At 40.0% G+C, this 27,391-nt stretch overlaps 1 protein-coding gene across 1 annotated transcript; it reads left to right on the top strand.

The window, feature by feature from the left end:
* The first annotated feature begins 629 nt into the window (after window positions 1-629).
* Window positions 630-19,400, top strand: pmp22b (peripheral myelin protein 22b). Its single transcript, XM_073025906.1, has 5 exons — window positions 630-782; window positions 2,242-2,343; window positions 2,834-2,927; window positions 7,478-7,618; window positions 18,717-19,400. Exons 2-5 carry the CDS (start codon window positions 2,266-2,268, stop codon window positions 18,881-18,883), a joined length of 480 nt encoding a protein of 159 aa, XP_072882007.1. The 5' UTR covers window positions 630-782; window positions 2,242-2,265; the 3' UTR covers window positions 18,884-19,400.
* Window positions 19,401-27,391: the final 7,991 nt, after the last annotated feature.

Here is a 27,391-nt window from a genome sequence, read left to right as displayed (position 1 = left end):
TGTTGCCTCTGCCGATTTGTTTCCGTCTGTAACTATAAACAACGCAGAGACGAACAGGGAGGGGAGAGACGAGCTGTAACCAGGGGAACTGAGTCACTGGAATTCCTGGACAGCGCTCTTTGCAATGATGCATCGCAACTGAGAGTGTTCCTGTGAGCAGGGCGGGAACCTCCGCCCGTGAATTCGGACAAGAACAAGTTTGCTGTACTCATTCGTAAAGCTCTAGGCCTTTTCCTTTTTGGCTTTATTTCTGAGATAGAAATCATGAATCAAGTGGCCAGGTTCAGAGAAGATGCGCAAAAATAAATATTCGAAGTGTGGTGCCGAATCCCGAAATGCGGCCGTTATTGGAGTCACCTTGCACTACGATCTAGTTTGTGGCGAAGACGCGCGCTGCTGGCGTTGACTTCGCAGGGCTTGCTAAAACTGGCAGCAGCAACTCTGGCATTTCCTATTTGTAGTTTGTTTGCGAGTCCTACAACCGCGGATGGTACAGTGGCCCGCCACCTATGACTTGACAGGAGGGCAGCGCGAACGATGACGGGTGATGCCCCCGGTAGCCGGCGTCCGGCCCTCCTACAGCACGCTGACGGGGATTGGAAAGTGGCTGTGGACACACCCCAGGCGCCGTGCGTAACCAGGGCGTTGGTCCCTACTAAAGAGGCCACTTCTTAGCCTCAAGTTTCTTTGACGGGACTTTGCTGTTAGCGTTGAGGTGTCTCTCTCTCTCTCACACACACGCACACATACACACTGCTCGATTGTTAAGGATCTGTCACAGAGTAAGTTGGATCTCTGCTCTTTTTTTTTCCAGATGAAAACGACTAGATATTTTATTTTCTTAAATTGAATGCGTTCTGTGTTTTGACAACTGTTGGAAAGTAAGTGTCGAGATCGTGTGAAACACCCGAACACTTTCTTAGTGTTTGGTAACTCATCTTCTTTCAGCCGATCGGCCGTTTTATTTTAATATATATAATGCGTTTCATTAATCAAGCCAACTTTGCGGAAAGCCAAGGAAGTTGGTGCGAGACTTTAATTATAGCCGCGCTTTTAATAGTAATCGTGCAGAGCAGGACGGGGTGTGAGCGACAAGCAATCGTTTTGCACCATAATTTGTGATATATTAACATTCCTGTCTGTTCGTTTCTGTAACAAATATACATGTATTACTGGCTAACTCAAAGACGTCAGTGTCATCCCACGAGTGGAATTTGAAACGGCTTTCCAGATGTTGATGCGTTTTGCCACATGTTGCGATTTGTTTATTTAACGAATTGGTCGCTGGCTCCATGCCATCAATCGATTATTGATTGTAAAACGCCATAAGTGTTGGAGGTTGGCGGCAGAAGGTTACAGCCCTCCGTTGAGACTTTTGCCTTAATTCTTGGTTATGGTCATCCGCTCTTGCTCGTTTTAATCGGCACCTAAAGTTAGGTATCAAAAATTGACTTGTTCTCTGACTGAATGGCGCCTTTGTGAATAGCGCACTGGGTTTTGGACTAAGAAAAACACAGCCCCTGAAACTGGCACACCGAGATCCTTCTCTCAACGGTTATTTTTTGGGTTTCGTTCACTCTGCATCCGTATGGACTGAGGGCCACCAGCTTTTTTAGAGGGCTCACGGTTATTTATTTGGAAGGTTAGGTTAACCGTAACTGGTGGCTTATTTCGTTTAATTGCATCAACGCATTCTAAAATAGATATTGGAATTCCTGTGATGAAATTGTACGAAAGGAACATGTTTACATTGGTGATTCCGATACGCCGTGTATTTGGAATGTAGCAATTTGTTGGATCTCGTTTTGCATTTAGAGGAATATAAAGTTTTGAAATATTGCATATCCAAATAGAAAACGTGTAGCATTTTTTTTCAAAAATTGACCCTCTTGTCCTGGAAATTTTTGCACCATCTTGTGTTGGATAGGTTTTTACATTCTTAAATAAAAGCAACGTGACCACAGCCGATGCAAACATTCGTCGCAGTGAGCATTTCTAAATAGTTGTAAAGATTAAATTGTTTAAACAGTGCGAGTGAATACGGTCTACTCCCAATCTAACGGTGCCCGCAGTGGGATCAGGGGCGTCCTCTGTTGGACATTCCGTATCCTGCCTTGCCGACACGCCCTAGTTTTAATAAGATCACTGCAGTGAAGAGAAAACGCCAGAGATCGTCGCAGCTCTTTCGGGGCAGTTGGCAGTCAACTCACTCCCCTCTTTCTCGGTTTCCCTCCTTTTTAGTTTTCAACTTGAAAAAGCATCAAAATGATCGTGTTGTTGGCGGGTATCATTGTGCTTCACCTGACCGTACTGGTTCTGCTGCTTATTTCTACTATTGTTAATGTAAGTACAGCCGAAAATTTCTCTTGGTTTAGGTTGACAGATGTATATTACAAAAGCGCACTTCGTGCACTGTATACGAACGGCAAGGCTATTATTTAGAATTTGTTTTCGATTTAAGACTCATGCAGAAGATCGGATTTAACTATCGATTTACCTCGAAATATAATTTTAAACGCGGTGGGAAGTATGGTGTATTTTCGTTAAAGATTATTTGTTTCAGAAATTTAATTCCCGCAACAGTGGCTCACAATTTCCAAATGGAGATAATTTTGTAGTTACGTGAATACCTTATTGCAGTAAAGTAGAACCTTAGTTTAAAAGTCGTTTTCAGTTACCAAGTCTAATGGATAAGAGTTCCTTCCATATGTTGAATTCAGACTGTTCAGAATTAAATCTATATAGACTCGAACGCTTTCGTTAAATTGACTGGAATTTCATCTTCTGCAGAAGACATGTTTGACCTATTGTGATGTTTGTATTTTTTGTATAGTCCTGGTGGTATTACAGCGACATCCATAGTTTAGATATTTGGCAGAATTGCACATGGCTTGAAGCTTGGAACTGCGCGCCATATACTACGAATGGTGAGTGAGTGTGTTCTCTTCCAATCGAGTGTAAACGTTTACAGTCTGCTCGTTTTAAGTAAAGGCAAGACATTGTAACTGGAAGCAAACTTGATCACTCTGCGTTCGTTTGTGCTGAAAGCTTGGTGATTAAAACGAGACGGTGCAATACACAGCCCAGCTGCAACCGGTTAGTTCGGCTCTCCTGGGCAGCGTTTTGAAGTGGAGGCAGCGTGTGGGCGCGGTCTTGCGAGTTTTCGAAGTGTGGGGGCGCCTAGTGGTCGAGCTCCGCAAGTGCAAATCCTGGCAACGCCCGGCCTTGCAGAGTCAGCATCTCGCAGGGAGAGAGGGCTGGGCTGGGATTAGCTAGCAACAGCGCAACGTAGGCAGAATTCTCTCATTCATTCAAGTCCACTCAGTTCCAATTAATTTTTTTCCCCCTAACATGTTGCTTCTGTACTCTCGCTTATTACTCTTGGCAATATGACATGATGTCCCAGAGTCAGGGGTTGACTATTCAAATTTAACTGCTGAAGAAGTAATTAATGACAGTCAAATCTATCAGTTAAAAATAATTCACTTAGTTTTTATTCAAGAGAATTAAAAAAAAAGGCCCTTCTGTCAATAATTCTTGCAAGTGGAGCAAGCTGTTCTTATTGAATATTAAGAGATTTTTTTAAGCTTGACATGATGGGGAGGATAGAAACAGTTTAGTTTTGAATATGATCTTACTGCTTGTGATGTGTAGGTGCAAATAATTTTTCAAGATTGGTCAAATTAGAATGGGTGAGTTTGCCAATATCTATAAACCGCATGACAAGAGAAGTTTGTTTTAGTGATGCTGTGTCATGGTAATTTCTGGAGGCTTGGCATGTTCAAAATGACCATTTGTCTAGAACAATAGCATCATAGAACACTACAGCACAGAAACAGACCCTTTAGCTCATCCAGTCCATGCAAAGCTCTTATTCTGCTTAGTCCTGTTGACCTGTACCTGGACCCTAGTCCTCCATACTTATTCATGTAGTTGTCCAAGTTTCTCTTAAATGCTGATATCAAACACACATTGACCACTTGCGCTGGCAGCTCGTTCTGCACACTCACCACCCTTTGAGTGGAAGAAGTACCGTCATGTTCCCCTTAAACATTTTACCTTTCACACTTAACCCATGATCTTTAGATCTAGCCTCACCCAACTTGAGTGGAAAAAAAAGTCTGCATGCTTTTACCCTATCTACTATACCCTTCATAATTTTGTACACCACTATCACATCTCCCCTCATTCTCCTACACGCTAGGGAATAAAGTCTTAACCTATTCAGTCTTTCCTTATAACTCAGCTCCTCCAGAACCAGAAAAAATCTTGTAAGTTTTCTCTTCACTCTTTCAATCTCATTGGTATCATTTCTGATGTATGCAATGGCTGTATTTCACAATTATTTTGTTAGCTGTTAAATCAAATATTTCATTAATTCAAATCCTTTTAATACTGGTTGGCAGAAACACGTCAAATGGTTATTTTAGGGCCATTTTGATTTCTGTTTTAAGCCCATAGATTGCAATTGGCTTTGGAATCGGAAATCTCAAAAGTCAAACCACTTCATCAATTAGCTTTGCTAAGAAAATAGTTGTTTTAATTATTGTGCATACAGAGCATGTTAAAATTATACCACACCCACTTAAAATGGAACTCAAAAATAAACTGCAAATAAAATAATTGTGGTCATTTTTATTTCCAAAGTGCTCTTGCAGCGAAATTGGGTCCAATTTTGCTGCTGTTCATTTCACAGCCCACTATGAGCGTCATAATTTGAAGATTCAGTTTGTGGCAGGTAGAGTTGGAAAAGCAACCTATACCAAAGACTTCAATTAGTTTCATGACACCAAACGGTCTCCCTGCTTTGAGAATGAAAAATGCAGCCTGGTTGGTGATAGAGGGATACGAAGCAGCTGTAGAATTAATGCAGTTTCAGAAACAAATATACTGATATTCCTTAAGAATAAAGAAGAAGAGTGGACCAGTCTGTTGTAAAAATTGAGCTGACAAAATTAGAATTTTAAATTTTCTATTTAAAAAATTGCTAAATCCATTTCTTCCAAGATTAATATCCAAATAATTATGCAGGATCGTATTGAGACTTGGCTTAAAGTAATTAGTATTACATGGAAAAAAATTTCTTGACAACACAATGTTCAAGAAAACGGGTTTAAAAAGTGCAATTCTGCAAAGTGGTTAAGATTTGCCTACTTTTTAATTGTCGGGAAACGATAGGGTGACGCTTAAAATCCATTAATAATTAATAATGTGGCAAAGACATTATTACAGATATTCTGTTGCGTGCCCTACGTGAATAATTACCAGTTATCCCAGCAGTTTTGGTTATAATTTCATGCTTAATGTCACTTGCTGCAGGTTGCATTCCATTGTCTGCCTCCTCATTTGGCTGTCAGAAGCTTTGCATATTATTCCGCAGAACGGGTGGGAGGCAGAGTGACTGTGCCAGACATTTATACGAGTTAGACTGGCACCATCGGAGGTGGAAATAAGAATCTACTGTGACCTTTAAAAGCAGAGAATTTTTGTAACTAGTTTGGAATACCAATTGTTATAAACAAGGGAGAGATTTCAGAATATGACAAAAAAGTTGTCATTGCTCTGATAAAGGCCAGTTCACATTTTGTTTAGAGTCTACTCACCAGAACATTAATCACTATCTAATCCATACATATCTGACTTTGAACATACTGCCTCCTCCAGGGAATGATCGATGCTGGCCTGGATTTGAGTTATTCTAAGCTCTAAGTTGTAATTCATCATCCATTTTTTTTTCGAGCCATTGTTGCAAAATACCAGTGGCAATTAGTGTAATAACAAAAGAATTAAATCCATCTGTATTTGATCTGGCACCATTTTTAATTAAAGCAGCAATAATTGGTAGCTGTTGAATTTTAGTGGAACTTGATCACTTTTTTACGTATGTTTTGGTTCTGAAACTCAAATGATTGAAACAAAATCTGCTGAGCAATCACCTGTTTCATTCTGACAGTGCAATGTATTCAAATTCTGCTGTGTTAGCCAACAGACTGAAGCTAAAAGAGCAACCGAACACTCGTGCATGGGATTGCATTTTTTAAATATAAAATGTAGGGCTGTTGTAGATGGAACCTTAATACAATTTAACTTTGAAATCTCACCCTCCAGTAAACTGAAAGACCTTGGGGCAGTATTTTATTCTCAACATGGGGCGAGCATCGCCTTTTGAATGTTGGCACTGCTATTGCCCCTCTGTCACAGTAGATTCTTTTAACACAAAGTTCTAACCCCAGAGATGTTGGGTGGTAAATGTAGATGTTAGGCTGGTGTGGTAAAGCACTTTGAAGGTGGGGATATAGACCCCACTTAGGTATTTGCCTTGTAAAAGGTCCTACAGAACTAATGGAAGAAAAAGATGGGTCTCATTTAAGTCCTAGCAAACAGCTATTCTTCTAGCACTTGCTATGGAATTTCTGTATCCTACTTTGATCATGGACTGGTTTTGTGCAGAAACAGATCCTTCATCCAACGATGTTGTGCCAAACTTGCATAATGATACCTAATTAAACTAACTTCTGCCTGCACAGGGTCCATATCCTTCTATTCTCTGTATATTCATGTGTTTATGCAGGAGACTCTTAAATGTCTCCTTTGTATCTATCTCCATCACCACCTTGGCAATACGATCCAGTCACCATTTTTCCCTTCGTGCAATGGAATATTACTATCTTTAAATTGGCTACAGTGATTCCTGAAATTTGAAAATAATTCAATAATTATGAAATCTAGAGGTCATGAAGCGGAAAATGAAAACCAAAATGATTGTTGTTGGGAACATGTTCCCTTGTGGCAAACTGTTTTCAGCTGAAGTTGGGAGTGGTGCTGATGATCAAGCTCCTTCGGTGCCCTGATTTGGAGAACTCAACAGGCTGTTGGAGGGGGAAAATGAAGTAGTTAGTTAGCACCAGTTAATGTAAACATGTGACATTTCTGCGGTCACCATTAGTGCAGCCCAAGCATTGGAACCCAAAGAAAATCAGACATAATGGGAAAGAAGCAGTAGTTTTTTGATCTGGGAGTTCAGTTAGTACCAGCTGGCACTGATATGGATGTCATAGCCTTTATGTTAATTTGTTCTTCCACAAAAGACAGTAGAGGCTGAGTTGTGGAATTATTTTTAGTCAGAGTTAGGTGGACTCCTGATAAGCAAGCCAGTAGAACGTTAGTGGTGGGAAGACTGTGGACTTTAGGTCACAGGTCTGCTATGAACTTGTTGAATGATAGAGTACGCTCAACAGGCCAAGCTCCCTATTCTTGCTCTGAATTTGCCATTTTAAGTTTCATTTTTGCAATAATTCGGTGGTGGAATATTGCATGCTGCAATGTAGATACTTATCCTAATATTAAAACAGATCTTTATGCTTACCACAATATTTGTAGAATTGTAAAGGAGTGTGACTATTCAGAATTAACAAAAAGATTTTGTGATGCCGTTTCTATGCATTGTAACGTTTTTTCTTTTGCCCTGTATTTTCAGAATGGCTGCAAGCTGTTCAGGCAATGATGATTCTTTCCGTCATCTTCAGCTTTCTGTCGGTGATTTTGTTTTTCTGCCAGCTATTTACGCTTCAGAAAGGCGGTCGTTTTTACATCACTGGAATCTTTCAGCTACTTGCAGGTAAGCTCCAGGAGCTACCATTTATATTTTCACTATGTCCATGTAACTGATGGATAAGTAAAGCAGCTAATTTTGTTGTTGGAAGATTTTTTCTGGTTGTGTACAATTGTTCTACAATTCTTAACATGGTCTCTTAAGTTACTGGGTTGTACATTATGAAGAATGAAACACACAAATCACTCACTTGGCACTCCAGATACATTATCAGTACATCATCGGCTTTGCTAAATATTGGCTCATGGCATCTGCAACTTACTACATCCTTTTGGCTAAAGTCCCTGAATAAATTGGGTGGTGGACAGCAAGGAATCTCTGCTCTGGTCAGACAGTGTAAGATTGATTGATTTTAAAAATTGTGTGCCAAAACAGATTCTACTGGGGTTTTCTTTAAGGCAGAGGGCTTGAGAGTTTGGTTGGAGTGTGCAGTTCTGTAATAGATGAAAGATACCAGTTTGTCCATTAAGACTGACCCTAATTACAACTAAGGGCCACTGGCTTCCATTACATTTCCTGGAAGGGTAAAAACATCTCACAGAGGCGATCAATTAAAGAGCCCGAGGCTGGAGCTGAGGATTTATTCAAGTGTTTTGAATGCCTACGGCTGATGTTCTGGATATTTAAATACCTAAAAGATTGGTTAACTAGCACACAGCCTCTGCAGTCTAAATTATGTGCACTTAGAAATTCATTTGTGCAGTGCCTTATGGGCTTGAGTGGCAGTCTTCCACCGGTTTAAAGTGTCTGCAGTCATGTGTGCTAAGCTAGTACAATAACCTGTTGTCCACTAAGATCAACATGTACAAGGCTGTTGTCCTCACTGTCCTCCTGTATGACTGTGAAACATGGACTGTATACAAAAGGCAATTCAAACTGCTGGAGCACTTCCACATGCGCAGCCTGAGATCCATTGTGGGTATCTGCCCGCTGGACCTTAGCACAAACCTGAAAGTACTCAATAGGGCAAAGATGACCAATATTGAAGCTGTGATCCTGACAGCACAACTTCATTGGACCAGATATGTTAAAGGCTTGGAGGACTTCACACTCCCTAAGCAGCAGCATTATGGCCAGTTATCATGGGGAAGCAGAAACCGCAGCAGACCTCTATAAAGTCTGAGTGAAAGCCAGTATTGCTCCCCAACACCTGGAGCATGGGATCTGAGAACTGGTTGGCATGCTTTGGTTAAACTTTCTCAAAGCAACTTATAAAATAGGTATCAGAAGGACCTGGAGAGAGCCTGACGGAAGAGGGAAACGACAGCAACGGCCATGCCTACAGAATCAGGACAACTCCCTTGACCATGTCGTTCAAGAATTGGCCTCTATAGTTACCTCCAAACACACATCAGATCACCTGCACAAACCCCATTGTCATTGTCAAAATCGACGGACAGACATCATAACCAACCAATGCATGTACGGCACAGGCTACCCTGGAATTTGACCTTTGAAAAGTGATAAGGTGGCTCCAGAGTGGATGTGAAAGCAGGCGTTAATGGAAGGAAGCACCTGTTAACAAGATGGATCTTACCTGACTGTCGTTTGGGTGCGTTCTATGAAAAGCGAACATTTGTACAGCTCTAGTGCTTTAAAAGGCAAGGATTCCCTGACCTTTGCTGGTGAGACCTTCCAATTTGTTATATTGGCTCAGAACATGCTGATCTTTGGATGTGCATCTTTGCATTGAGATGTCTAACCAAGCACAGAAGAAGCAAGGTAGCTGCTTCCACATCTCTCTGCAATCCTTGCGTTGGATCACATGAAGCAACCAGCTTGCTTTCACCAGTGGTTGCAGCTGAGGACCTCCAGCAGGTAAGTTAGCACTGTGCGTGTGACTCAGACCTGCGAGCTCTTGGAAGTGCCAAGAAGCCACGAGTGGCATCCTACGTGTGCATGAAGGATTGGAAATTACTTCCCCGAGTCAGGTTAAAAATTGCAGTCTGTTCCCCTTTCAGCACCATTTTAGTTATAGTCATAGAACACTATAGCACAGAAATGGGCACTTGGGCCATACAGTCCATGCTGAACTATTAATCTGCTTAGTCCCATCAAAACACACCTGGACACCAGCTCTTCATATCCTTCCCATTTGTGTACCTATTCAAATATCTGTTAAATGCTGAAATTGAACCCATATCCATGACAACTGTTGGCTGTTCATTTCCCACTCTTATCACTGAGGAAGGAAGTTCCTGCTCATGTTCCTCTTTTACATTTCGCTTTTCACCCTTAACCTAGGAGCAATAGTTTGAGTTTCACCCACCCTCAGTGGAAAAAGCCTGCTTGCATTTAGACTGTCCATACCCCTCATGATTTTGTATACCTGTATCAAATCTCCCCTCATTCTCCCATGTTCGAGGGAATAAAGGTCCTAACCTATTCAACCTTTCCCTATAACTCAGGTCCTCAAATAGTGTAAATGCTTTTAGCCCTTTTCTCTTCATATATTTCAGTGCCCATTTTAGAAAACTGCCACAGTAACAAGCTGCGCTTGATAAATTGTGTTCGATATGAAAGCATTAACAATAGTTTTCTTTGTATATTTTTAGACTGGTTTCCTCTGAGCTCTGGGTAATAATAGTGTAGAAATTTTAGTTCTGCCTGATCCTGAAAATCACTAATCTCAAACAGGGAAAAGCTGTCTGTGTCAGATGAGTAAAATGTGGGTCAGACAGTTTGAATTGATGAATGCCATTTCCTTTTACATTTTAAAGATTTCCAGGAATCATCTGAAGTTAAACTCAAAATCAATCATTCTGTGCCTGGTGCTCTTTTATCTGGAAATTGCATGATTGACAGCTGAGGTACAATGTAGAATAAGTGCAGAGCAGATGTCTAATGTTTTAGATCTCAGAATGGTGCAAAGTGCCATGGTAGGGCACATGCTAAATATCACTTACTCATATTTTTTAAGTTCTAGTGCAACAAGTATATAGGAACTCTGTTGTACTTTGTGATAGCCAGACCCAGAGCAATTTATTTTGAAATTGAGATTTTTTTTTAATGTGCTCAGCTGTGGAGAGTTTGTGCAGGCATGCATGGTGGAATGTGTGGAGAGATGGTATGGGGAGTGTTAGAGAAAGAGACTGCTATTAGGAAAAGGTCACTTGCTCTGAAATTTAATAATTGAAGAAGCACCTGTGAACATTACACAATTAGTTTCCTTTTATTTTGAAATGAGAATTATTGCAAAGAAGTGGAAGTTTATAGTTGTGGAGATTTGAAAGTTGAAGTATTTGAATATGCAGAAAATGAACTGGGGATAGAATTAGTTGGTCGGCATGCAAGATTCTGCTTTAACTGTGAGTTAGCTGACCTAGTTTTAGTAGTATGAAGATTGGCTAAGGTTAAACAAAAACTAGATAAGCTGGAAGAACTTGGGTAGTTAGGAAAGTTAATGGCTTCAAGTGCCAAGGGGTAAGCCTTGGTGTCTTGAGAGTGTTCAAAAAAGAACAAATAGATGAAGATATGGATTCTGAAATCTTCAGAAACAAACCGAAGACTGCTCTCAAATACAAGAGTTATTGTGTTGATAGTGAGTTGAAAGTAGGAACTCAAGCATTGTGGATCTTTGAACAGAACAAGTAAAAATTCAAGAAAATGGGAGCAGGAGTAAGCCATTCTAACCTGCATGCCATATAATGTGATTATGTCCAATCCATGTTGGCTTCAGCTCCTCTTCTGTGCTGTTTCTGCATACCTTCCTACTGTTCAGTTTGTCAGATACTTAACCAGCTTCTCCTTAAGTACTTACAGTGATCCAACATGGACTACTCGCTCAGACAGAGAATGCCAAGTGATTCGCTATTCTCTGCAAGAGGACATTTCTGTGTCCTTTCGACTAACCAGCCCCTTGTAGTTATGTGCGCTTGTATGACACATCTAGTGGTGAAAATATCTCAATAATATTTCTGTCAAACTCCCTTTGGATTATGTATATTGAATAAGATCATCTTATTTCCAAGGATACAGAGTCAAATTATTTGGTTTATCCTTGTAAAATGACCCAATCTACAAGGAATTAGCCTGATGAATATGTCCTTCGTACAGTCTCCAATATTACTGTGTCTGTATGGTATTATTGGCCAAAACTATGCAGTATTCTGAGGGAGGCCTCACACCTCTTTAGAATTGCAGCTAAATTTTCCCACCTTTAATTCTAACCCCTGTGCAGCGAAGGGCAAAAGTACATTAGCTCTCAACTTCTTGTTAGACCTGCTGGATTTTTTTTGCGTAATTCATGTAATCCGTCTCCACTTCACTCACTTGAATGATAAACATAGTGTCACAGCGTACGAGGTCTTACCATATTAATTAGAAGCAAAGATCAAATCTTCAATTGGGAGGGTTTAAAAAAACAATTGATAATGATTTCAAGACTGGAATTATTTCAAACAATCTGATTGTGAAATGGCACAGTAAAACGGCACAGATTTCATTTGCAGCTGATTGTTCAAGATCTTGGGGCACAAGATCTGAGATGCAAATCTTATCAGAAGGATTCCATTTGCTATTGTTTACTTTCTCTCTTTATCTTTAAACTCCAATTTATCAAGGTTTGTAGTGTTTGATTTCATGCTTTTTAATGGATTAGTATCACATACATGTAGAATTGACACATAATTGAGTTTCTATATTTATTAAGAATATTGAAAGGAAACATTGTTTCAGTTGTACAAAGTATATTTTGGAAACTACAACTGCATTATTTGAATACTGATGTTTACCTTGGTTGTAGAAGTGAAAAGAGTTGAGTTATTTTTAAACAGAAGAGTGAATGGCCTGCAGCATTGGACAACATCTGACAGCAGCCAAAGCAAAAGTTAAAGAGGGGGCATATAAGGAAGCCAAAGCCAGTGGGAAGATAGAGGATTGGGAAGCTTATAAAAACTTGTAGAAGGAAACTAATAAGGTCATTAGGAAGAAAAAGATGAATTATGAGAGGAAGCTGGTTACTAATATCAAAGAAGATACTGAAAGCTTTTTTAAGTATATAAAGGGTAAAAGAGAGTCGAGGGTAGATATAGGACCAATACAAAATGACGCTGGAGATATTGTAATGAGAGATGCAGAGATGGCAGAGGAACTGAATGCATATTTTGCATTAGTCTTCACAGTGGAAGACATCTGCAGTATACTGGACATTCAAGAGCGTCAGGAAAGTGAAGCTTGTGCAGTGAAAATTACGACTGAGAAGGTGCTCAGGAAGCTTAATGGTCTGAGGGTGGATAAATCTGGACCTGATGGAATGCAACCTTGGGTTTTGAAGGAAGTAGCTGGACAGATTGCGGAGGCATTAACAATGATCTTTCAAGAATTGATAGATTCTGGCATTGTACCGGATGTCTGGAAAATTGCAAATATTACTCTGCAGCAGAAAGGAAACTATAGACCTTTTAGCCTGACATCAGTGGTTGGGAAGTTGCTGGAATCAATTGTCAGGGATGAGAGTATGGAGTGCCTGGAGGTACATGACAAGATAGGCCAAAGCCAGCATGGTTTCCTGAAAGGAAAATCCTGCCTGATTAACCAACTGCAATTTTTTGAGGAAATTGCAAGCAGGGTGGACAAAGGAGATGCAGTAGATGTGGTGTAGTTGGATTTTCAGAAGACCTTTGACAAGGTGCCGCACATGAGGCTGCTTAGCAAGATAAAAACCCGTGGAATTACAGGGAATTTACTGGCATGCACGGAGCATTGGCTGGTCGGCATAAAACAGTGGAATAAAGGGATCCTATTCTAGCTGGCTGCCGGTTACCAGTGGAGTTCCACAGGGGTCGCTGTTGGGACAGCTGCTTTTTACGATGTATGTCAGTGATTTAGACTATGGGATTAATGGATTTGTGGCTAAATTTGCCGACAAAACAAAGATAGGTGGAGGAGCGGGTAGTGTTGAAGAAACAGACAGCCTGCAGAGAGATTTAGATAGTTTAGGGGAATGGACAAAGAAGTGGCAAATGAAATACAATGTTGGAAAGTGTATGGTAATGTACTTTGGTGGAAGAAAGCTTTGGTGAGCAGGTGATTGTTTAGACGGGGAGAGAATTCAAAATGCAGAGATACAAAGGGTTTTGGGAGTCCTTGTGCAGGACACCCTAAAGGATTAACCTCCGGATTGAGTCGGTGGTGAAGAAGGCAAATGCAATGTTGGCATTCATTTCTAGAGGTATAGAGTATAAGGATAGGGATGTGATGTTGAGGCTCTATAAGGCACTCACGAGACCACACTTGGAGTATTCTGTGCAGTTTTCTGCTCCTTATTTTAGAAAGGATATACTGAGATTGGAGAGGGTTCAGAGAAGGTTCATGAGAATTATCCCAGGAAGGAAAGGGTTACTGTTTGAGGAACGTCTGGCAGCTCTTGGGCTGTAGTCCCTGGAGTTCAGGAGATTGAGGGGGGATCTCATTGAAACATGCTGAATGTTAAAAGGCCTGAACAGATTTATATATGGTGAAATTATTTCCCATGGCAGGGGAGCCCAGGACAAGAGAGCACGACTTCAGGATTGAAGGACGTCCATTTAGAACAGAGATGAGAAATTACTTTAGTCAGAGGGTGGTAAATCTGTGGAATTTGTTGCTATGAGTGGCTGTGGAGGCCAAGTCATTGGGTGTTTTTAAGGCAGAGATAGATAGGTTCTTGATTAGCCAAGGTATCAATGGTTATGGGGAGAAGGCAGGGGAGTGGGGATGACTGGAGGAAATGGATCAGCCCAGGATTGAATGGTGGAGCAGACTCTATGGGTGGAATGGCCTACTTCTGCTCCTATATCTTATGGTCTTTTGTGATTTCAGCCTAAGAGCTTTAAATTCCTGGGTGTTATTATTTGGGAGGACTTGTCCTCGGCCCAGCACGTGAGTGTTATTAAAAAGAAAGTACAGCAGCTCCTCTACTTCCTTAGGAGTTTGTGGAGATTTGGCATGAAATCTAAAAGTTAGACATCGAGAGATGTGGAGTGGAGTGTGTACAGACTGACTGCATCACAGCCTGGTCTGGAAACGCCAATGCCCTTGAATGGAGAATCCTACAAAAAGTTGAGGACAAGGCCCAGTCCATCACGAGTAAAGCCCTCCCCACCACTGAGCACATTTACATGAAACGCTGTCGCAGGAGAGCAGCATCCATTACCAGTGACCCTCACCATCCAGGACATGCCCTCTTCTTGCTGCCTCCATCAGGAAGGACGCACAGGAGCCTCAGGCCTCACACCACCAGGTCTAGCAACAGTTATTACCCCTCAGCTATTAGGCTCTTGATGAAAGGGGACAACTTTACTCAACTTACTTGCCCCATTATTGAAATGTTCCCCAAATGAATAGATTCACTTTCATATGCTTCGTCTCATGTTCTCAATATTTATTGCTTATTTAGTTATTATTCTTTTGTACTTGCACAGTTTGTTGTCTTCTGCATTCTCTAGGTGGGCAGCGTTCCATTGATTCTGTTGTGGTTATTATTCTATAGGTTTATTGAGCATGCCCACAAGAAAATATATGGTAACAAGTATATATTTTGATAGTAAAATTCACTTTGAACTTCGATATATAATAAATTTCAGTTGGTTGAATTATATCTGAATACACAATACTGTGCAAAAGTCTTGGGCACATATATATAGCTAGGGCGCATAAGCTATTTGCACAGACTATAGTAATTTTAGGTATTGTACTGCTGCTGCAAAATTTAACACATTTCATTTTATGTGAACGATAAACCTGATTCTGATGTGGGTCTCTATTGTAGACTGAGGGTGGGAAGGGGACAGGGAGAGGGAAATATGGTTGCAAAGAGGGGATTGAGTGGGAAGCACCAGAGAGACTTTCTGTATTGATCAATAAACCAGTTGTTTGAAATCAAATGACCTTGCCTGGTGCACTTAGAAAAGAGAAAGGTTCTACATTGGTTACTTAAATGTGATAGTACCCATCTACCTATCAATGAAGTCGCTGAGTTAACGCTTAAATTCCAGTATGTTGGAGCATTGCCTCATAAGATCAGTTCACAACTGAAAGGAACAAAAAGAAACATTTTCTACAAAGGCTTTTAAATCTGCAACCAGCACTGCTGATACAGTCTAGCGCTAGGCTGCCTTATATTTTTGCCCAGTATTGTGTTTGTCAATGTGGAGTTGAGAGCAAGTTTGTTATTCTGGCAGGGTGGAGCACTGTAGGAGGAGTGCGGAACAGGTGGCAGAGGAGGAGAGCCAGGGCCTCGGGCCTGGTTGTGTCTGCACCTGTACCAGCCTCCACCCGGGCACTCCTTCTGTGCCACCTGTTCCGCACCCCTCCCACGGTGCTCCACCCTCAATATCCTTTGCCCCTGCGGGATTTGCAAACTTGCCCTCAACTCCACATTGACAAACACAATACTGTGCAAAAATCTAAGGCATCGTAGTGCTAGATTTCTTTGTATCAGCAGTGTTGCTTAAGGACTTAAAAACCTTTAGAAAATGTTTGATTTTGTTCCTTTCAATTGTGAACCAATTCTATGAAGCAATGTTCCAACATACTGAATTTTAAGCATGACCTCAGTGACATGATTGATAGGTAGATGAGTATTATTACATTTACATAACCAATGTACAGTAATTCCTTTTTTTAAGTGCACTATTAACTTTAAAAGGTACTAATGTTGGTTTTGCAATAATCTTGATGGCATTTACCCTGGTCTTTTTCAGACCCAAAGTATATCTTGTTCATGCACTCAAGGTACTGCACATTCTGTTGTTGATAATAATGCAGACAAACAGGAAGATAGTAACTGGCGCAGCAAAATGCACACTGTTGATACCATCCCAGGCTAGGATTCTAATTCAAATTATAATGAATTGAGTACAGCAACAAAATAGGGTGAGCCGAGCTGCTGCAAACAAGATTAAAATAATTCCGATGATGCAGTTATGTTTTTTGTTGTTATGGAAATGTAAAGACTTAAATTTGAACAGAAAACCTAATGTTGGACAGATTTAAATTGTTTTTATTACAGACTTCTTCCTAAATGATTCACAGCATGTGGGAGTAGTTGATTGATTGAATTACCTTTTGAACATGTTTTTATATGCTCTTAAGTTTAAAAAAAGGATTTCATGATGTTGCAATGTTCATTTTGTTACATTAGAGTTCTTTCAGTCTCTGTTAATATCTCAGGTCTTGAATTTTCACAAGTATTACCTTTTTTGGAGATTTGCTAAGAAACTGTAGTGTATTTTCTGAAGATTTGTTAATAAGAGATTTGTTATGTTGTACATTCTTGCCATGTGCAAGGATGTTTGTGAGGAACATTGCTGCTTGTACTCTAAAAATAAGTAAAAGATTTAGTTGCACACACAAAATGCTGGTGTTTGCATTTTGTGTGTGTTGCTTGAATTTCCAGCATCTGCAGGTTTCCCCGTGTTTGCGTTTTTAAAAGATCTAGTTAACAGCTTTTCTTCAGGGCTGACTGGATGGCTTTATGGACTAGGTGGAATACAGTCGGTGTTCTTTGAGGTTAGAGGCCATTGTTACGTTTCGTCTGTAACACAGCCACAATGTGTCCAATTTGCATCAAGAGCTGCAGCAGAAATCTTATCTTCCACATGTCACACGCCTTCATAGATTTTCTCTAGCAGGTTAAAATTTTCATACTTGGAGTGTGCAAAAAGCACTTTGTCTGTCCAGTGATGCAAATTAATAAAGAAGACCCCTTGAGCCATTTCTAAATCCACTTTATTGCTCTAATGCTACTTCTTATGCACGGACGATGTTGAGCAAGTGTGTCGGGAGTCCCTTCATCAGAGAGGCTGACTCTCATTGAAGTAAACTTGGGTTCTGACTCAGATTAACAATAACTTCATCTTTGGTGCAAAGATTTGAGAATAATTTCAACCAAAACTATTCATTGATGAAACAGAAAAGTTCAGATTCTATGCTGGGTTTACACATCATTCCGTTTTCTTTGCTTGAAGTCACAGCTTTATACAGCATGGAGACAGGTTCTTTGTCCCTCTGCTTTTGCAGCAGCTATTAACACTAAAACAAAGGTACAAAATGCTAGCAACACAGCGGGTCAGGCTGTATCTCTGAGAAGAGTAACCATTAATGTTTCAAGTCTGATTCTTCTTCCCTCAGGACTGGAAAAGAGAGAGAACAAGTTAGAATTATGTAGCAGAAGAGTTAAGGAATGGATGGTAGAATGCAGAGAATATCTTGGGTAGGGTGAGGCCAGATGACTGAGTATTGAATAGTTGCTAAAATATGGTTGGGCTTGCTTGTGAAATGTGAAGGACTGTGGTACATGCCCTGCAGGCTAGGCCATAGAGTGGCATCCCATTTTAGATCAGATTACTTTTAGTTCTCACATGTAGGTTAAAGCATACAATGAGATGCATTGTTAGTGTCAAATCAAGTCAGCTAGGATTGTACTAGGCATCCCACAAGTGCTGCTATGCTTTTGGTGCCAATGTATGCCCACAACTCACTGGCCCAGACTGTACATCTTTGGAAAGTGAGAGGAACCTGGAGTACCACATGGTCACGGGGAGAATGTATAAACTCTGTACAGGCAGTGGCTGGGATTGAGCCCAATCAGTGATCCCTTGCTGGGGTAAAGTGATGTTTTAACTGCTGAACTACCTTGCTACCCCGCATCCCCATCAACTTCTATTTTCCCCACATCCCCATCGTCTTTCTATACTTTGTCTATAAATGGCCAATTACTCTGCCAATCGGTGCGTCTTTGGGATATAGGGGTAAAGGGAGAAACATTGGAGAAAAACATGAGGGACCTACAAACTCCACAAAGTCAACAGTGGAGGTCAGGAATAAAACTGGAACTCTGAGGCAGCAGCTGCTATCGATGTCAAGCCAAAATATGTGGAGCAGCTTGTAAAACTGGTTTTATTCTTGGTGGGGTTACAATTGTAATGGTAGCCTGAGTCCAGCAGTTTCTGGTCTCTCTACACACAAACCTTGTTTGTTCCATCCAGTGGGCTTCTAGTCATATCCTGCATATCTTGGAGGATTAAATATGCTTTTGGTGTGTTAATCAGCTGTTAATCAATTTTAATACCAAGGCATAAATTTACAAAGACCCTAAACAAAACTCTTGTTAATTTTTCAGGCATTTGTGTGATGAGTGGAGCTGCCATATATACGGTGCAGTACCCGCACATTCACAGAGAACGCTACGATGGGAGCTATGGATTTGCCTACATTTTGGCGTGGATTGCTTTTCCCCTGGCGCTGTGCAGTGGAATCATCTATGTCATTCTAAGAAAGCGTGAATGAGCTACCATAGATCACCACAATCCGTATGATGCCATCTTTAGAGGAATAAAAAAAACATTACTGTTTTAATTTGAAGATGTATATAGTATCTATGGTTTAAAACCTATTTATAACACTTTTTACATATATGTACATAGTATTGTTTGCTTTTTTGACAGAAGCTGTGTTTTGCAAGCTAATTAAGTGCCTACAGAACATTCATTTTTAACAGTTTACGATTAAAAGAATATTTTGCTGAAGCCAAATTCTGCGACAAAACTTTATTTTAAATAGAATATGTTAATCAAAGCGCATGTAAAATTATAGCTAGTAAGCTGTTTTTTAATTAAAAAAAAGTACAGCTTGAGTAAGTAAATTGCTAATAGCTTACAAGTTTGAATAGTTTACTCGTGTAGATATAAAACTTAAAATTTTCAATGGTGCTACGTATTTACCATTCCTTGTCATAACCTATAGCCATCTCACTGGAGAATTACTATTTACAACAAGGTAAAATAAATGCTTTGATTCTACAGGATTTACTTTGTCTAAATATTTCTGTATGGATGGATTTTTTTCTTTTTAGCATTAATGTGAAGGTTTGAAAGTTAATGGAGCTAGTGGCAGCAATACTAGGACAGATGTGAGGGGTGATTTGAATGCTCACCATCAGATACTGTCTGCAGCTTTCTGAGGCTTCAGTTGTGAGGGGCGATTTGAAAGCCCACCTTTAGATAGCGTCTATAGCTAAACGAGGCTTCTAATGTGCGTCCAATCTTGTAATCCAGTCCTGTGCTGCAGCCATTCTCTTTGGCTTGTGGTCATCCCTGAGTCTTGTTAACAGTGACCTGAAATTTCCTGTGTGGGTCTGATTTATTGCAGTGTGAAAGTATAATGCTTCAAGTGCAGCTATTAACAGTCGCTGTTTCATTGCTGAGTGAGGTCTAGAAAATTTCTCTAATGTGCAAAGTTTCAAACAGCATGTAATACTGACAATATCCGCAACAGTTCTGTTTTGTTGGTGGTAGTAATGGGCAGTGGACAGCAGCAAATCAGTGTGCTGGGTGCATGATATCACCACCACACTGCAGCCTGTCCAAACAACAGCGGACAAAGCCAGTGTCCCAGAACCATCCTCCTATATTCCTCTTCAGTTTCTAAATGCAGAGGCATTGCCTGATTGTAGTGTTGAATGTTACTCATTTTCATTATACTATTACTGAAGGAATCAGAAAACTAGTACAGATAGGCTTTGTTCTTTACATGTTCGAAAAATGCTATAAATGTATTGAAAATCTTAAGTGTGCCACACTACATGCAAATATATTGTCTGGAATTAACATGAACTACAGTTTGCTAGAAATAGGAAACAAAATGCGAATATTTCACTGTATTGATAAGCGTTCTGCTACTGAACAGTGACACAAGTTACGTAAATGCAAGGGGGACCACAAGTAGAAAACTGTAATGAAAAGAAATGGTAAAGAAAGGTGTAGTGGGGGTGGGGGGGGAAGGAATAGAAATTACTCCGTGCTAGGGAAGGTTAGAATGAATTTTCTGGATCATAAATACTTGAGAAGGTAACGTTTTACCATCCAATGGTAAAAATGAGCTGATAGAAAACAGCGTTGTCTAAATTCACCCAGAATACTTTCCATGATCTTCCTAACCCAGTGGTTAAATGTTAACATGTTCACAGATTGGTTATGGTTGAGTATATTGTAGTCAGCTTTGACTGTTAGTTCACTGACCATATTTTTCTGCTTTTGAAAGAATCATTAGCATTGCTCTTCAGGGACTGAAGTAGATTCTCATCTTAAAAACAGCTTTTTTTCACGATTGGTTTGATAACATTAGAAATGGCATGCAACTTGACTGTTTTCTCAGTAGTCTAAAATTGCTACTGACTTTACGACAAGCTTGATTTGTGGCCTTTTGTTGAGATTGTGGGGATGTTCAATGTGAATTGATATGCTACCTTTTCTGTTCTAAAGCTGCAGGACCTCAATGGGGTGATAGTCTTTTGAAATCAGTAGCTGGCACCTTTTTTTTTAAAAAAAAAAGGGGGAAATGCAAAGTGAAGCCTATAATAATTCCCTGAAAGAAACAATGGGAAAGATGCCCCACTTTGGATGTTCTATGTATAAATGTTGCCTACATGACATTACCTACAGGAAGCCTTTTTATTTTAGACAGGCATGGCTGCACAAACTGCAGGTATCATGACATAACTACAGCAGATTTCACTTGCAGTTTTACCATCACTGTATGTTGTGAAATTGCACTGAAAATCACTGAACATGTAGTTATGACTGGATTACAGCAAAGTTCCAAAGTATTTTCCCCACCTCCCTTATTTTCTCCATTGAAATTTTAGAAAAATACATGGTTTAACAGGCTGGAGATAACTCTAATGGTTGAGCACTGTTCCAAATTACTGAATTTAAGAATGCTCAGCGCCAAATGGCTGAATGTTTTTCTTCATGGTTAGTTGCTGAGAGATCATTCATGGGTCACTGCAGCTTTAAGCAGGATATTTATTATTGTGCAACACCAGAGAGAGGCCTTCTCATCAGCGTGGTTCACAACCACAATCTACACCAAAGTTAACCACTGTTTTAAAAGAGTGAGGGGTAATAAACAAATTTCTGGCACTACTCGAGCAAAAAGAAAATTATGTACTTGTGGCTGTATAGTTCTTTGATGTGATGAAAAGCAAATAGTTTGCTAAATTTATTATCCCTTTTGAAATCTGTTCTTGTTTACATAGTGCAGTATAAAGAAATATAATATAGTTCTTATCCTGTGTGCACAGATCCCCTGCAGAATTCGTTGTGCAACTTCAGTAAGGTTTTGGGGTTGGGGGGGGGGGGTGGGTTGCGCGATTTGTTTTTTTATGTTTGCTAACAGAAAATGCCTTATTGCATATGAGTGCAGTCATATGTTTGATGTACTTGAATAATGATGAAAATAAATAATACTGGCTTATCTGTGCAACAGATTGTCCGTTGTTTCTCTTGTCATCAACTATTCTGAGGTGTTCAAGATGTCAAAATAATTTTTCTTTACACTTCCTTTGGTCTGTTAATCCTCTCAGACTGGGTTCTTGCGTTGTATTCAAATGCCCTCGGGCAAAAGAGATGTAATGGTGAATCCCTCTCTTGGTGTCTTGGACCTCTGCCATTGATATGTATCATGCAGTCCTTTATGTGTGGGCAGTGTTGATCAATCATTTCCCATAACAACAGCGAATCGGAGCTTTATATTTAGCACACACCTGAATTAAAATTGTTTGATTTAAATATTATTTTACAATTGAGGTTGCATTCTAAATTGCTCTGATTTTAATTTTAGTTACCTACATGAAGAGACAAATGAAAACCACCTTCCATCTTATCCTTGACTCTGAATATTTTAATGCAGGGGTGCCCAACCTTTTTTTTAAAAGCAGTGGATTTATAGCATTAAGTAAGGGGTCTGTGGACCCCAGGTTGGGAACCCCTGGTCTAATAGAATATTTAACAGTCTTAATATTTATTTATATAATGACTCCAGACCATATTCATCAGACCCACCCATCACCAATTGTTGCCACATATGACTGTTGTTATCTCAAAATATTGGATGAAATCAATAAGAAGTAAAAAGGGTTTAAAGTTGTCTCCAATAGTGATGAGCAGTAGGTAACGAAGTGTAAGTTAATTAAATTATGCAGCAATTATTTTCTTCCCCTGGTGCTTGCGAGCTCTTATTTGAAGTAAGGCAAAGTTAATCCTTCTGAAAGTATGTACTGTACTTGTAGATCCAGAGGAAGTGAAAGGCCACTCAGCCCTTAAAATTATTCTGCAGTTAATAAAGTTCCAACAAGAGGACCACAACCTTGTAGGTTTGGAGGCTTGTGTGCCTCAATGAACTACAGAGCTATGTTGGCTGGAGTCAAGGCTTTATGCTTTTGATTTTGGTAGGGTCATCTGTGTCAAATAGGTCAAAGGGTAGAGGTCAGACTAAGTGGTCCATCGATCCTCAGGATTTGCAGGTTCAGCTGGGGACCAGCAACCCTCACTGGTAAAACAAAACTTATGGAAACAGCAGTGAAAATAACTTTTACATCTGAGTGGAATGGTATTTCTGTGTCTCCGCCTGAGACAGTGGCAAAAACCACAAGGAATCTATTGGCCCGATGAAGGAACCCCTGAACTCCACCAGAGGTGAAAGACTTTCATTGCTGCCCTAAACACCAGTGACATTAAGGGAAGTAAGTAAGTTGTTGCTGATCTTACTGTAACCTCAACTCCGCATTCCTGTCAACCTCTGGCAACCTTTCACCACTTGCTTGTCAAATACCCATCTAACTCTGACCAGCTGTTTGTTCCCTTGGCTGCTAGGACATAGTTCTGGAGTCTATGTGAATGATCATGTCAAGTCTAAACAAAATAGCTTAAGTACGTTACATCGGATACAGATTTATTTATTACATTTACAATACAGGGAAATGCATTGTTTGTGTTAACAATCAACGCATCTGAGGAGGCTCTGGGGGCATCCTGCACTTAGTATGCCCACAACATTCAGCAGAACAACAAGTAACAAACAACAACATAACGGTAAAACAGCCTTTCCCAGCCTCCATTCCACACACCCGCCAATTCACGTGCATGGACGGGCCTCCAAACCCTTGGACAATCCCCAAATAGTCTTCACCGCACAATCTACTTTGTCATTGGCTTTATTGTCTGCCGGAACAGCCCTTCTTCTAAGCTTTATTCTGCGTTCTGTTGTTATTTTCCCTTGTACTACCTCAATGCATTGTTGCAATGAAATGTTCCGTATGGATGGCATGTGAAACAAAGTTTTTCACTGCCTCGGTACATGAGACGATAACAAACTAACTTATTTACCAATTCACGAGGCTCTCCAGCTTCTCTGAAGTTGAGAGAGTCTCAGCTGCCACTGGTGCCTTGGGCAGGGCCAGATTTAAACCCTTATCTAGGGGAAATTTCCCCGTAAACTTACTACTGTCACTTTAAACCCAATAATTATTTTACAGTCAGTATTCAGTACTAGAACTCTTCCTTCTGAATTGAAGGTTTTAAGTAAGAAACTGGGATTTGATTGGTGGAATAGGTAAAGAGCTGAAGAAGAATGAATCTGATAGGAGAAGACGGTGGACCATGATAGAGGAGGAGGGGCACCAGAGGGGTGTGATGGGTAGGTGAGAAGCAAAGGGATAAGAGGGAAGCCAGAATGGAAAAAAGAGAATTGAGAGCAGAGATAAATTACCATAAAGCTAGAGGAATCAATGTTCATGCCATCGTGTCGGAAGTTACCCAGACAGAGTTTGAGATGTTGCTCCTTTAACCTGAGTGTGGCTCACTATAGCAGTAGAGGAGGCCATGGACTAATATATCAAAACCTTCTAGCTTCTTATTTCATACCCCCAACCCCATCCTCCTACCACCTTCACCCTCACTTGATCTCCCCCATCATCTGCTGTCTTGTACACCTCTTCCAGCATCTTTCCCCATCCTCTCCAGTCCTGATGAAGAATCTTGGCCTGAAATGTCAACTGTTTATTTTGCTTCATAGATGTTACATGTCATTTCTGAGTCTCCCATATTAACACAAATTACTTCATTAATGTAACACCATTGATACTTTAAGGGCATTAGAACTAGCCATTGGATGTAGGCTATTTCGATTATAACTACACAGTGCAAGACAATAAAACTTGTTAGTCAATCCTCATTGAAATTGTTTGCTTCTGACTTAGATAGTTCTCAAGAACAAAACCCTTAAGTAACTCGGGGACTGTCAGTACTTCAAAAATCTAAGTGAGGTAGAAAAAATGGATTGTGAACAAATGATTTTTGCTCTGGTTATTGAGTCCACAGAAAATGTGAACCATGCACAGGAGTTTATTTCTAGAGTGCTCAAACTAAAAAAATAATGATGCTATTCATAAGTTGTACTGCATTTAACCTCAGTTAGATGATACTACATTAGTGCATACAGCTCTAGTTGCTTTTCCTTGAAAATATACATGGAATTACCACTCAAGGTGGAAAGAGGATTTAGGAAGATATTTCCATAAATCCAAAGACATACCTACGAGAAAGAAAAAAAAATTAGACAGGCTCTTGAAATGCCAGTTGTGAAGTTACACAATAGAAGGTTTTAAAATTAGGAACAATTTTCAGAGAGTAAACACGGACAAGTTTCACTTGTGATCAAAATGAGAACTGAGCACCTTAGGGACCAATAAATCAGATAGAATATGCAGATACAAGATCCTGTTACAGTTATCTCCTGTTCTGCTTCTTGTTCCAATGTTCAATGTCTATTTTGTTGTATCTTATCAAAGGTCTTTTGGAAATATAGATACATAACATCTACTACTCCACCGTATTCTAAAGCCCTTACCCTGTTATTGGTTAATTGAGGACAGGTGAGAATATAGTGATAGAATTTAAGAATATAGAAACATTTAAGTGTATGAATGAGCAGGCAAAGTTATTTAGATAGAATTCAATAAAGAACAATGGAGGACTGTTATATGTAGCCTCAACATCAGCATGGATTCAGTTTTATCGTTATATGAAGTTCATTTCCAACATTCAATAATAGTATCCAATTAGCTTTACCCACTTCAAAGTAAATCTAGAATCTGTGGCTTCAATCTGTAGCTTGTTCAGTTCCTCAGGGTGTGATCAGCTAGTAACTTAGAGATGCAGAAAATAGGAAAAAAAATACTTGGTTCATTTCTTGGAATTTGGAAATGATTGGAAACATGAGCACAACCCATCGGATCAGAGGGCAAAGACCATGCTGCCAATTGACAATCACATTTAGATTATCTTAAATATATGTGCTTCATCTCAGATAAATAATTTTTAATTTGTTCAGTCTAGTAAAAGAATAACTACTTAATTTGGAAGGTGTGAAGTACACATGTTTAACAGTATTTTTTTTTGCATAGCTGAACTCCATGATTACTTAAATGCTGCGGGACAAATTAAAATTTCTGAGAAGGAATGTGGGAGAAAGGGACTTTCCTATGTGGTCTGTGAGCCAAGACTAACTTCCGTGATTCCTGAGTATTCTATCATTCCCATTGAGTTTGCTAACTGAAAAAAGAAACAGAACACTCATGACCTAAGGGGCAGAATTTTCACGCAGAGGTTGGTGGGTATATGGAATGAGCTACCTGAGGAAGTGAGTGAGAGGCAAGCGTAATGTTGCTAAGACATTTAGACAGGTACAAGAATTGTGAATGTTGAGAGTGATATGGGCCAAATGCAGCCCAAGTGGATCTAGCTCAGGTGGATTATATGGTCGATGTGAAAATGTTGAACCAAAAGACCCTTTTGTATGCAAGATAACTTTATGAGAGATTTTGTTACAGAAAATGGCTATTCAGCCCATCAAGTCCATAATTACTCTCCAAACAAACTTATTACAGGTATAGCCCGCTTTTCAAAAGTTTGCTTTATGCCTCTTTGCTTTTACGAAAGACCTACATTAGTACCTGTTTTCGCTAACCGAAAGAAATCCAAAGAGAATTTTCGCTTTTACGAAAAAAGGCGGAAAGCGAAAATAGAGTTCTGAGTTTGTTTTGCAGCGAGCGTTACTGTATAGAGGCAGTGCGTATCCTGAGCAGCGAGAGTGGCCCCGCCAAGCTCCTTCCCCGGGAACTACACTCAGCATCTCAGCATCAAGCCGCCATAGCTTTGAACTGATGTCTGTGAGCATCTGTGCTTTATCTCGATTTATTTTGTGCATCTGTTAGCAAGATGTGTCCTAAGGTATCAGAAAAGCCTAAGAGAGCTCATAAGGGTGTTACGCTTAGCGTAAAACTGGACGTAATTAAACGTTTCGATCGTGGTGAACGAAATAAAGAAATTGTGTGTGCATTGAACTTGCCTGCGTCCACCATTCGTACTATTTACACGCAGAGAGAAAGAATCTTGAAAGCTGCCGATGTTACTATTGATTCTGCTGGTAGCAAAGTGGTCTCTTTTAGTCGGCATCATTCCTGCTTTTACTATATGTTGGTGGTATTTTAGGTTTTATGTGTTATTTGGTATGATTTGGTAGGTTATTTTTTGGGTCTGGGAATGCTCAAAAAATTTTCCCATGTAAATTAATGGTAATTACTTCTTTGCTTTGTGCCATTTCAGCTTATGAAAGGTTTCATAGGAATGCTGTACTTCCGGATAGCGGGGGAAACCCGTATTCCATTACCCTATTCATATTCCCTGTATCCTATTGTCACCAGGTTTCTGTCAACTTCTTCCTGATTACCTACACCCAATGGGTAAATTACGTATTTGGGACGTGGGAGGATACCAGGGCACTTGGAGGAAATCCACACAGATAGCACCAGACATCAAAATCAAACCCAGGACAGTACCGCTGCGATGCTATAGCCCCACTAGCTGTGCCACTGTATCCCCAGTAGAGAGGGAAGTGCAAAGATTCACTGTCCTGTAAGTGAAGATATTTCTGATAATCTCAGTCATAAATGACTAA

The sequence above is a fragment of the Hemitrygon akajei genome, chromosome 22, assembly GCF_048418815.1.
Source record: "Hemitrygon akajei chromosome 22, sHemAka1.3, whole genome shotgun sequence".
NCBI lineage: Eukaryota > Metazoa > Chordata > Chondrichthyes > Myliobatiformes > Dasyatidae > Hemitrygon > Hemitrygon akajei.
Note: the sequence above shows the minus strand (reverse complement) of the source record. Positions and strands in the feature narration are given on the sequence as shown.

Coding starts and splice junctions, on each gene's coding strand:
- pmp22b (XM_073025906.1), top strand. CDS start 2,266: ATGATCGTGTTGTTGGCGGGTATCATTGTGCTTCACCTGACCGTACTG. Junction 2,344..2,833: donor TTATTTCTACTATTGTTAAT/GTAAGTACAGCC, acceptor TTTTTTGTATAG/TCCTGGTGGTATTACAGCGA. Junction 7,619..18,716: donor AATCTTTCAGCTACTTGCAG/GTAAGCTCCAGG, acceptor TTAATTTTTCAG/GCATTTGTGTGATGAGTGGA.